Source organism: Cottoperca gobio, chromosome 17 (assembly GCF_900634415.1).
Source record: "Cottoperca gobio chromosome 17, fCotGob3.1, whole genome shotgun sequence".
NCBI lineage: Eukaryota > Metazoa > Chordata > Actinopteri > Perciformes > Bovichtidae > Cottoperca > Cottoperca gobio.
In genome coordinates, this window is record NC_041371.1 from 6,622,841 (window position 1) to 6,634,692 (window position 11,852).

An 11,852-nucleotide genomic window follows, 5' to 3' on the forward strand; every position below is an offset into this window, starting at 1 on the left:
GGAGGGGGAGTGAGCGTCACAGCTAGGGAGCAAGAGAAAAGGAGGGGAATTCATGTGTAGGAGGGGCTTCATCAAGAGTGAGGGAGCTTAAAAGAGATGGTGAGAAAACAGCAAGAGAGACTGCGTTTGTGAAGGAGGAAGATGCTGTTGCCAGGGAACAGAGGTGAAGTAGAAACGTCCATCTTTTCCAGCTCGCAGGACGATAGAAACGCGTTACATCATGGATGAGAAATGGACTGAGCGTGAGGAGAAGGAAAACAGCTGATCCTGAGAGAATCCAAGAGAAGGTAGGCAGGTGTGATTACATAACCACCATAACACATACGGGTGACATCATCACATCAGGATTAGAGCCTGGGGAGGGGGCATTAGTGTTGGTAGAGGGAGGAGGGGGATTCAGCAGAGACTAGCAGAAGTAGATGGGAGGAAGAGAGATAGAGAGTGATCATCAGGAGAGTGAGGATTATGTTTTGTCCAAAAAAAGCAGCATGACCGGCAGAAGAGACTGAAAAGATGAGAGCAGGATGGTGTTCGCTGTGCGATGACCCGACTCTACTAACCCTTTCTCTCTGCAGGAGGATACGATTTCTCTCAGCGACCATTAGAAGCATCAGTGAACAGCAAGAATCGTCCAGCAGCCCGGATCCTGAGCCCACGAGTGTCCCACATGCAGATGTAAACAGTGATGCCCCTCACTCTGCTCAGGCACATTTAAAGAGGAGGAAGAAGAACATAAAGAGGAGCATCTGAAAGCAATACAGGGAAGCTTTGCAAACGGCGAAGAGGAGGTTTTCCTAACCACAGTATGTGAGTACCCTGCTTTTACATTGTGATTGATTCTCAATCAATGACATTTAATGCGTTGTTTCATTCTGCTGCAGTTTGGGATTTAAATTACTGGGACGGTGTCCGTTCCGATTTCTCAGATAAGGAATGGATGGCAGTCCATATAGTCCAATAGCTTTTCTCCTCTCGCTCACATTTTAGGCCCTCAACATGTCTATTCTCGATCAGATTCTTTCTATAAGTGACCTGCATGAACACACTTTTCTTTCTGCAGTTTATGTTATTTCACAGTAGATGTTTGATGTTTCTCTGTGCTCTTTTCACTGGCTTGAAGCGGACAGGGCTTATTTGTAAAAAGGTGGCCACTTACTCATTTACTATAATCAGGATTTAATCTGATCACACAGCCTTTCTTGTCAAACAAATACCTAAATATGTTTTTACTTTTGATTGTTTTATAAAGGAATACAAAAAGATCTGAAGCCAAATATGAAGGGCTTTACTTCTGTCTGTAATTTGAAATCAAACAAGTTAAGCAACACTGTACTTGATCATAATCGTTTGCTTCGCTTCGCCTTTTATCATCAATGGCTCCATTGATGTTTGTCTCCAAGCTGCAAGCCATGTAAATGATTTCATAATGGAGCAGGAAGAAATACTGTGGAAGCTCTGCTGCTTCACTCACATTTTACTTTCTGTATGTTAAAGTGAGATGGACAAATATGTACTGCTTCTGTATCTTTAGCATTTTCAACTATTTGCGTTCCACCTCTGATGCTGTTGATGTGTTTTGCTTTGATGGGCACAACGCAGTGAAAAACTCACAAGATAGTGTTTGGTAAATGAAGGCTGGTTTGCCATCTGGACTTAAATCCCCACCAAACACGTGCTGCTGCAACATCACTGTGTGTCCATCAATCAGCAGTTCACTGTATGAGCAGTTGAGCCTTTACAAGAGACATCTGCGTAGACAACAAACCACACGCACTGATCTGCAGTGAGTTTTCCTCTTTACTCTCAGCCAGACACAACCCTCTTTCATTCTTAATTTAGCAGGGAAACCGATCATTTCAGACAAGCTTTGTTTTTGTTTTAAAACATTAAAGTGTGAGAACAGAGGAGTGAGATTTAACCCGAAGGATCTTTATGAAAGTGCCAGAGTGAGGAGTTCCCTCAAGCTCATATCAAACACTGCACCTATTCTATGGGACAGTCCAGTCAGTGTAAACTCCTCTCCATCGTTCAGAATCCAATCACAACACAGCAGCATGTAGCCTGAGGTGCCTTTTTTATACCACATTCTTTCCAGTATCGGCTCTAATGTGTCTCACTACAGCACATCAGTTCCATCCCAGTGGACAAATGGACTGTGGTAACGTCTGCTGCAGCATGAACTCTGACTGGGACAGTGATGCAGGAGGAGCCACTCATCCCCCACACGAGACATGATGTTTACTCTGTGCATGACTGATCCTTGTATGACAGCCTGCAACAGACACACACACACACACAAGACACAGTATGGCTTTACGTCACATACCAAGAAAAGGAAATACAGCGCTGGATGGAGACTTCGGTCTGATTTGGTTTATGTATAATCTGGACTTTCAGATGACTGTCTGCTTCACAGTGTCACATATGATTTGCTTGTATCGCCCTAAAGGGCTGTATGAGCAATGTGGTGTTTTATTTTTGTCTCTTTTCCCCCGGGATTTATTTGTTATCAGATCTCACATTTGCTTTGTATCATGTGTGTTAGGAAAGGATAAAGTTCAAGATTTGTCAAGAGTGCTGGTTGGATTTTTCATTACACCCATGTTATGTTTTCTAGCTTCCCTCCTGACCCCTAAAAGCTATAATGTATATTATGGAAAAGTTAGCTTTTACTTGGCCTATTTAAGGAATGCTCCAGCAGTTTAGTACACCACTTCCATACATGTGTTTGACTTCAGAGACATATTTGAAAGGAAATGGTCAAAACTGAAGCAAAAGAGGCTGAGATATCCTATTGTTTTCATCCCTAGTTTAGTTCAATCTCCAAAAACACTCAATCCTACATTTCCCATAATGCATCTAGATAGTGTCTTTCATTCAACCTTCCCTACCTGGTAAACACCCACGCCTTTCAAACTCACCTTCAGTTTGTAGCTCTGGCTACAAACTGAAGGTCTATAAATCCCAAGCCAAAATTCAGATAATCCTGATTAAATCACCAGGGCTGCGTAAAATGGGCGGTGCCCCTTTAAGACAGCTACAAGTACTTTATGTTTTAACACTTTGTTTCCCGCTGAATTACATTGTTTCATTTGTGTGTCGACCACAGTGAGCTGAAGCCCGTCCTCCCTGGCAGAGGATGGGTACAGCAGAAGCCACTTTACGCATGGACAGCATGGAGGTCAAGGACGAGTGGCAGGATGAAGACTTCCCCAGGTGTGTGTGTGTGTGTGTGTGAGTGAGTGAGAGAGCCTGTGTGTGAGTGGGGGAGAGAGCCTGTGTGTGTGTGTGACAGCAGTTTGTCTGATTTGTACGCTGGCTTTGACAAACAGGCCACGCTATGATGGGAAGTAAGCCACATGTGTTGAATGGTGAAAGGCAGCAGGTGTGTTCTTTCCTTGATGTAGTCGTTATCTGTTACGTGATTATATTGTGTAATGTTAGTGAACAAAATAGCAGCGAGCACAAAGAAAAGAAGAGAACAAGTTAAACACGTCACGGCAATAGAAAGATAGTCGGTCAACCCGTTTTACTGGCAAGCTTCATTTCAAGAAGGAAATGTGTTTATGGAATACAATATATAACAACGATATCCTGGGAGCTCAGTTGGCTAAAGCTTGTGCGATACAAATAATGTCGTAAATAGTAGAGAAGAGAAGAGGAGTAATGGGTTTGTATAACAATAAATATGGATGAAGAACGATTAAATGTGAGTCCTTTAGAGAAACGTTTCACAATGCTTTTACAAATAGTTGTTCTCTTCCCTGCTGTTTAATCCACTGCTGAATATCTGTTGGTGCCGTCTTTAACTTACCTCTACAAAGCTCCTGACAACATAATCACAGCAATTATCCCAACAGCTCCATCAGCTCGCCTGTACTTGTGGTGTTTTAGGGCGTTGCATTCATGTCTGTGTTAATGTCTGTGTTTTGTGTGTCTGTGTGTGTGTGTATCTGTGTGTGTGTGTGTGTCTGTGTGTGTGTGTGCTATCTACTATAATCTAGCTCTCTTGTGCCCCAGCACTGAGGGTTCAGCAGTCTTATTAAAATGTCAGAAGGGAGTTGGTAATTACTGATGTCGCTTTCTCAAACGACACATATTGTTTTCCGAGGAAACATCGTTGTTAAATAACAACATCGCCACTTCAGATAAACAAAAGACGAAGAGCAAAAATGCGACTGCTCATACTTTTTAAAATTCTGTTTTTTATTATAGCGAGTTAATGTTAATGCTTATAACCAGCAAATACAAAAACAAACATAAAGTTGGTAACAGAAAAACAAAAGGCCAGTTCCAGTATATATTCCAGCAATAATTCCAGTTATTTTATTTTTTATTTATACTGTTTCCATGTCATTGTATTTATGTTGTATATTATGATTCTCTGCAGGCCACTACCAGAGGATGGAGATTCTTCATGTGGCCTCACTGACAACAGAACCAGTAAGTTGATTACACAGCATTACAGTAACTAAATATATATATATATATATATATATATATATATATATATATATATATATATATATATATATATATATATATATAAATATATATATATATATATATATATATAAATATATATATAATATATATATATATATATATATATATATATATATATATATATATATATATATATATATTACAATATACTTTATCTAAACCTTCCTGGCCTGCCTGTCCAGATCCTCCCAGCACTCTGAATGTGGGTGAGACGATGGCTCAGCATAAGCGTCGCACTCTGATCGCCCCCGACATGAACCTGTCCCTGGATCAGAGCGAGGGGTCGGTGCTCTCTGATGAGTTTCTGGAAACGCCCGACGACCTGGACATCAACGTAGACGACATAGAGACTCCTGATGAGACAGACTCGCTGGACTTCATCAACAATGGCAACGAGCTGGAGTGGGAAGGTCAGACAGAGGTCAAATGATATTGATGACTTTTAGATGATCAATATTGAGGAAGGCGCACATATTTAAGGAAGGGATACATTCGGGATTCATTTCAGAAGCATATCATACTAACTGCAATGTCCTCTGTTTGAGTCCTGCCTCAGACGTCAGACGTCTCCCCCTGGCTGTACAGTCACGAATTGCGGATACAGCAAAATTCAAACATGACCCCAAATTCTATCGAGAGGAGATGAATGTTTTTCATTCTTAAGGAAACATTTTCTATCTTATAATAGACTAAAAGCTATTATAGAGTGTAAAGCAGTTCTCATTGATTGGCTATTGTGTATTGGTTTGCAACAGGTGTTGCTTTTATTTTGTATATTGTAGCAGCTGTGCAACAATTCACAGGTCATTTGTCAAGAATCATAGTCAGTCGACTTCTTACTAAACTTTTGCTTAACATTTCATTTTCTTCTAACGTATAGTATTTAAGTTTAATTAGTTAGATTCTTGGCTAACAGCAGAAATATATTTGCAGAAAAGTAGACAGTAAAAGTTCCAAGTCCTTGACCTTTATTTGCCTCATGCATGTTAAGGCAGCTGAAGGAAGGTTTAACTCTCTGACAACCTTCTCGTGTCACCTTGTGTGTAGATGACACCCCCGTGGCCACCGCCAAGCGTCTTCCAGGTGAAAGTGACGAGGAGAGAGACTCGTCCGGTCGTCTGTGGCGAACAGTGATCATCGGTGACCAGGAGCAGCGGATTGACATGCAGGTCATCAGACCGTACCTGAGGGTGGTCACACATGGAGGTCAGTAAAGGAGTGTGTGTATGTGTGTGTCGGCTTGTGTGTGCGATAGGATTCATTCAAAATGGGTGTTAAAAGAGCAGTTCTAACGGGACAGTTTGGAGTCAAAGTCTTCGATACAAATATTCTGAGCTTAGCTGGAAGAAAGAAACATTGTACTCAACCAAATAGAGCTGGGGGGGGCATGTAACTGCAGTCAAAGTCCAACAAAGAGTGTGTGTGTGTGTGTGTGTGTGTGTGTGTGTGTGTGTGTGTGTGTGTGTGTGTGTGTGTGTGTGTGTGTGTGTGTGTGTGTGTGTGTGTGTGTGTGTGTGTGTGTGTGTGTGTGTGGATAGGGACATAGTACACTCAGTTTAGCACTTAAAATAAGATAGTTTTATACAACAGTCCTGTAATGCATCTACATTTTTACTGTTTTAGAAAGGTTTTGATTGAACTTTCATCACTTCATTATTATTATTATTATTATGCAGTTTGTGGTGCTGTTGAATTGTAGTGCCGTATACTGACGGGTGTTTCCATTATTTTGTCTACCCTCATTGATATAAATGGAGTGGACCTAAACATGAAAGAAAATATGTTTTAATGACGTTAACGAGAGCCAATCCAAAACCACAACAGGCATGCACACATCCTTTGTTTTGATTGTGAACTGCTTTGGAAGTGAGAAAACATGTGAGCAACTGATGCATACATGCAAGTTGACTCATTTTGGCAGATACATTTGTTTTTTTAGGTTTTTCGTCGTTTTTGAGACCGCCATGATTAATGCAGCTGCCATCATACTGAATGTTTGTCTCTCTCCTCTTTCAGGTTATTATGGAGAAGGTCTGAATGCCATCATCGTGTTTGCAGCCTGCCACCTTCCTGACAGCGGCTGTGAGGACTACACGTACATCATGGAGAATCTCTTCCTGTAAGATCCACTTTTACAGTAGCATGCTGCGTTATGATATTCTTCTTCTTCTTTATTTCACTATATAATTGATCAAAGGACTCCACTGGAGGAAGGGTTTCATGGAATATGCATGACATATCATGTTTGAAAAGATTTTTAACATTTAATGCTGGAAATGAAGAATGAATAAGTTTAACAACAATCGTCTTGGCTGTAAGAATGTTCCTTTGCGAGGCACATTGAACTTAATGTGAACTGAATTCTTTCAAGGAAAGCGTTTTATACGTATGCTACTCTACAGTCAAAGCTTGAGCTTGTTTGCTCGGCCCTCAGGTACGTTGTGAGCAGCCTGGAGCTGCTGGTGGCGGAAGATTACATGATTATTTACCTGAACGGAGCGACTCCTCGCAGGAAGATGCCCGGCATCAGCTGGCTGAAGAGATGCTACCAGATGATCGACAGGAAGTAAGACAGACAACGTATCAGTACAGTTTGGGCAAATGTGATGGAAATGAGAATATATGCAAGAATGTAAAACTGACGTTGATGCTAAAGATAAATGATGATACAATTTGGATTCATTACGATTAAAGGAATACTTCAAAAAAAGTATTTTGCTCGAATGCGTCGAAGGTAAACGGAGAAAAGTCTTGATGAATTGACTTAAATGCAAATGCACTTCCACATACAACCACTAGGGGGATCATTTTATACCGAAGTGTTTTAAATAATAAGGTTTGTGTTATGGAAGTAGTGACCATACGACTGGATACATGAGACTGCACGAGTTGTGTTGCAGCTCTGTTGTTGTTACACGTGGCTCCTAATCACCTCAATTATCAAGACCTTTCTTCGTTTTTGGATTTTCCGTTCTCCGTGAAGGCATGCGAGCAAAACAAAGTTCTGAAAGCGGGTGAAGTATTTCTTTAAAATGATTATGAGAAGGAGGAAAGCGTCGCAAATACTTGAATGTCTCCTGCAGGCTGAGGAAGAATCTAAAATGTCTCATCATCGCTCACCCGACGTGGTTCATCCGGACCGTCCTCGCCATCTCGAGACCCTTCATCAGGTGCGGATACATTCCTGGCTGTTTGTAGTCCATCTATCTATCCTTTGAGTTATATGTTGGCTCTTCTCTCAACAAATCTAAGAAACAGAAAGATGATAAATGACATCATCCAGTTGTGTATACTGTAGATTCACATCATCACAGAACATATAAGAGTAAGAGCTGTGCTACAAGTCCTCGCCTTGATGACATCCATACAGATATAAGTGTTCAGAATGGATGGTTTGTGACAGTTGTGGCATGTTGTTGATCTCTGCCGCAGCGTGAAGTTCATGGATAAGATCCGTTACGTTCACACCCTGGAGGAGCTCAGCCAGATCATCCCCATGGAGCACGTGCAGATCCCCGAGTGTGTGCTGCAGTAAGTGCTCTGAGCCACCAAGGGTCACTGCTGACACACTCGACATGTCCACACAGTTCATGTCATGATGATTACAGTAATAACACCTTGAGAGACCCGCTCACAGAAATCAACCTAAACCTGAGTCCAGCTGTTAAGTTATTAATATTTAGTTTGTGTGATGCGTTTATTTTTGATGTACTTGGACAGCTGAATAAATAAATGCTGGTTTAGAGTAGTTTTGTGGCAAACACCAGGTGTCTGAAACCTAATACTAAAAGAAAACAATGACGGCCACGTGCTACACGGCATACAGTGGACCAGCATCTATGCAAAGTAAAAACTCATGTTGGATTTTAAGCAAACTGTACATGATCGTTTCAGCTGAGGGAGTTCACCAGAGGCTTTGGGAAGCACTGCAGTGAACACTTAAACACAATAAACATATGATTTGCAATAACATACCACTTTAAATGCTTAGCTTCTTAGCAGTGTAGATGTAACGGACACGTCGGTCTGACATTTGTTCTGTCCTTTCGTTAAAGGTATGATGACGAGAAGATACGAGCACAAAGTGAGAGGTGAGCAGGAGCTTGTCATGTTGTTGTTTATGTTAAAAAGAGTCATTCTCTTTTGCCCTTAATCTAAGTAGTATTATTAATATGTGCCTGTCTTACTTCCAGAGTTGAGCAAGAGCAGCAGCAGACAAAATCAACACTAGCTAAAGAAAGGTGACCTCATTTTGCAGTACACACTGTACAGACCGGTGCCTTGTGGTCATATGTTACGTTATGTTATGTTCTACTACTCTGTTATTTAATCCTGGTGGCTGCTAGAAGTCTGAAACTATTTCACTCTGACTTACACACAGTGCAACTTTATTTCATTTAGTCAGATAAGATGCGGAAAAGAGAAAGCTCCCTTCATTAGTAGCAAGAAAATGTGACGTAAAAAGGCTGAACCAGAAAGTGTGTTTCTTCTCTTTACATGAAGTGTGAGACACTTCTGCAGCCACGCTTTGGCAACAGAAAGCAGAAGCTAGTATAGGCGAGATGACCAAGCTAAACATTTGTATTTACTCATGGCTTAACTTTAATCTGTAATTTCCAGGCCGAAGTCAATGATAGCAGAGGTTGGCCGTGACATCTGACATTAAGGTAAGGGCTCTCGTTGACTTGACTCTCCAACGCACTTCACCCAGGCTGGTTTGTAATGTCAGCCCGCTGTAACTAATCTCCGACATACAGGGAAATGTTCTCGTCTTTGCACACGCGCTTGCTTATGTGCGCAAAAGAGAGACGGTACAGTAAATCACACAAATTCTGGACGACGTGCAGCTCATTTACTTGTTCAGTTACAAATAAACCTGCAACGATTAGTCAAAAAACAAATTAGGTGAGTCCTTAATCAAACACTGAACATGTGAGCTTCTTTGTCTTGTGTTATAGAGAATTAAACATGTTGTGGTTTTGCACTTTTGGTCCTTTTTATCCTGTTTTCAGATGTTTTATAGATCTAACAAACAGTTAATCACATCTGCAGTATTAGAATACAGGTCTAATTTAAAGTACGTGTCGTTCATTTGTTATTGTTTGTGTTTCTCCTTCAGTGAAGGAGAGGCCCGGCGTATAAGCCCGTGGCTTCTTGACCTCTCCTGACACAGTTCTTATTTTTCATTATCTGGATTTCATGCAGTCTTATGTGTGTGCAAATAAAAATGAATAGATTGTTAGCCCCAGGAGGAAACTGAAGCATGCACCTGTTGCAGTAATTAGAATCACCTTCATGTGTTGACGCTGCATTTCTTCTGAGACTTGTGCTTCTCTTAGGAGCACCGGACCAGAATAATAAGGCTGTGTGATTAATGTCAATCATCAACTCATTCTCTCTTCTGCCAAGTCATGTTTCAGTCCTTTAAATGCAGACTGTGTGTGAGTCCAAGAAATGTTAGACGATCCTCAAACATCATATTCCCTTCGTGCCCCGTGTTGCATAAAGCACAGCTGCTGATCTCTTAAAGCTTGCCTGCACACAACCGATCAATTCTATTTTTGATAGGCTGTACAACCGAGGTCTGGCAGATTGATCTGCGTCACGCTGCCTGACCTGAAATCGGGGGAAATACCCACCGCAGCAGGTTGGGTTGGTTAGGCTGGGTTATTTTAGAAAACTCTCCCCCCCCCCCCGCCCCCCTCCTCTGTGCTGTCCTGCTGACTGTTCCTATCAGCCTATCCATATATCAAAGCAGCTATCAGCCGGGGGGGACTGGCTGACATCTCAGGAATGGACACGGGCACCATCCCCTAACCAAATGCCAAGAGAGGAAGCAGGGGGGGAGTAAATATGCAATGTGTCGAGTTGGATTGAGTTTAGATTTAGTGTATGCTTATTGACACGCTGCCAAATTTGAGGATTGTGTAGGAAATATTGTATTTGTGGAGATGCAGAAATGTCAACTGGTATCTTCTTAGACTGTCAGCAGACAGGTGACTGACAGAAAGAAAGATAATTAAATGATGTGTATTTGCATTGCAGAGCTTTAAATGGAAGAACCAATGGAGGACATTCATTGGTTAAAAGAGACCGCCGTCGTTACATCGACTGACCGGATCCATCGGAGGCAAGACAATCATTTCTCAAAAAAACTTTATTTTCAGTGACATGCTTGTTTCTAACTAAAAGTTAATTTACACCAAAGCATTACAAGATGTAGTTAAATCAAAAAGGTATCTGCTCGCTGCATGTCAAGTTTTATCTACAGCATGACCTCAACTCTATAAATGAAAAATGAAGGACTTGAATGAACATTAAATCATCGTCCGAGTCAAAGTGTACATACTTATATAGATATTTTTGAGAAAGGTGCTTGCACAGATGTTTGTTCTTTTGATATGAGTGGCATGGGTATTGTTTTAGTTTCATGGCTGTTTACTGGAACATAATGTGCAAAGATATTGTTCTTCGTAGACCTACAGTAGATGTTACTGATGCAAACATGTGTTACAGTCTTCAAGTTTTCCAAAGTTTCGATATGCAGGTGGCATGCTTGTTTATATCCTTCTGTCTCGTTTTGTTTTGGTCCGTTTTGAAGTCACTTGTTTCAAATGATGGAAAATACACATTGTTACAAATGAGATAAAAAATATATTTAAAGAGAGTCAAATGAATTGCTAAAAGTGTTATTTATGAAAATGTGCCATTTATTGTTTGTAAAAAAAATAAATGAATCAACTAAAAACAAGCTTTTGTCATGTCGTAGTCACGTCTTGTATCCAACCTGGACTTCTGATACAGAGCAGATGTACATTACAGCTTATATTTTATCTTTTTTATTTATCTAAATATACTCCAGTTTGATCCAGAATGACAGACAGTAAACGTAATGAGTTATTAAGAGGCATAATTATGATTTATGTGTCTAATGTTCTTTGTGTCACCTTGACAGTCCTGTGTTGTTCTTCATAGGGGTCATCTGGACATAATCCCTTCTTTAGTTTTACGTGTTAGGATACTTTGATCACAAGGTATTGGCACAATAAATAACCCGTAATAAAATGTACTTTCTTCTGCATGTCCTTTTGATGTAGACTTATTATGCAAATTCTGACATTTTAAGAATTAACGATTCTTTGGTTCGGTCATGAAAAAGAGACCATAGTTCAGACTGTTTTCTGAATATAAGATTATAACGCATTAAAACAAGAAAGTATTTTAAAGGAACAGTTTGACATTTTGTAAAATCGGCATATTTGCTTTCTTGTTGAGAGTTACTGAGAAGAGCCATAACACTTTATTTGCATTAAGTATAGTGCTAATGCCAGGAGGCTATTAGCTTA

General features: G+C 40.6%; 1 protein-coding gene across 3 annotated transcripts; it reads left to right on the top strand.

Moving 5' to 3' along the window:
* The first annotated feature begins 35 nt into the window (after positions 1–35).
* LOC115022108 (caytaxin-like) lies at positions 36–11,274 on the top strand. 3 transcript variants are annotated; one of them, XM_029452980.1, is made up of 14 exons: positions 37–287; positions 576–803; positions 3,110–3,216; positions 4,391–4,443; positions 4,689–4,916; positions 5,554–5,712; positions 6,523–6,625; positions 6,941–7,072; positions 7,590–7,676; positions 7,939–8,037; positions 8,562–8,597; positions 8,700–8,747; positions 9,127–9,173; positions 10,552–11,273. In XM_029452980.1, exons 3-13 carry the CDS (start codon positions 3,140–3,142, stop codon positions 9,164–9,166), a joined length of 1,062 nt encoding a protein of 353 aa, XP_029308840.1. In that variant the 5' UTR covers positions 37–287; positions 576–803; positions 3,110–3,139; the 3' UTR covers positions 9,167–9,173; positions 10,552–11,273. The 3 variants fall into 3 exon arrangements, with proteins under 3 accessions (XP_029308841.1, XP_029308840.1, XP_029308839.1); XM_029452979.1 differs by having other exon boundaries at positions 39–287; positions 576–807; XM_029452981.1 differs by lacking the exon at positions 8,700–8,747 and having other exon boundaries at positions 36–287; positions 576–807; positions 10,552–11,274.
* The last annotated feature ends 578 nt before the right edge of the window (positions 11,275–11,852 follow it).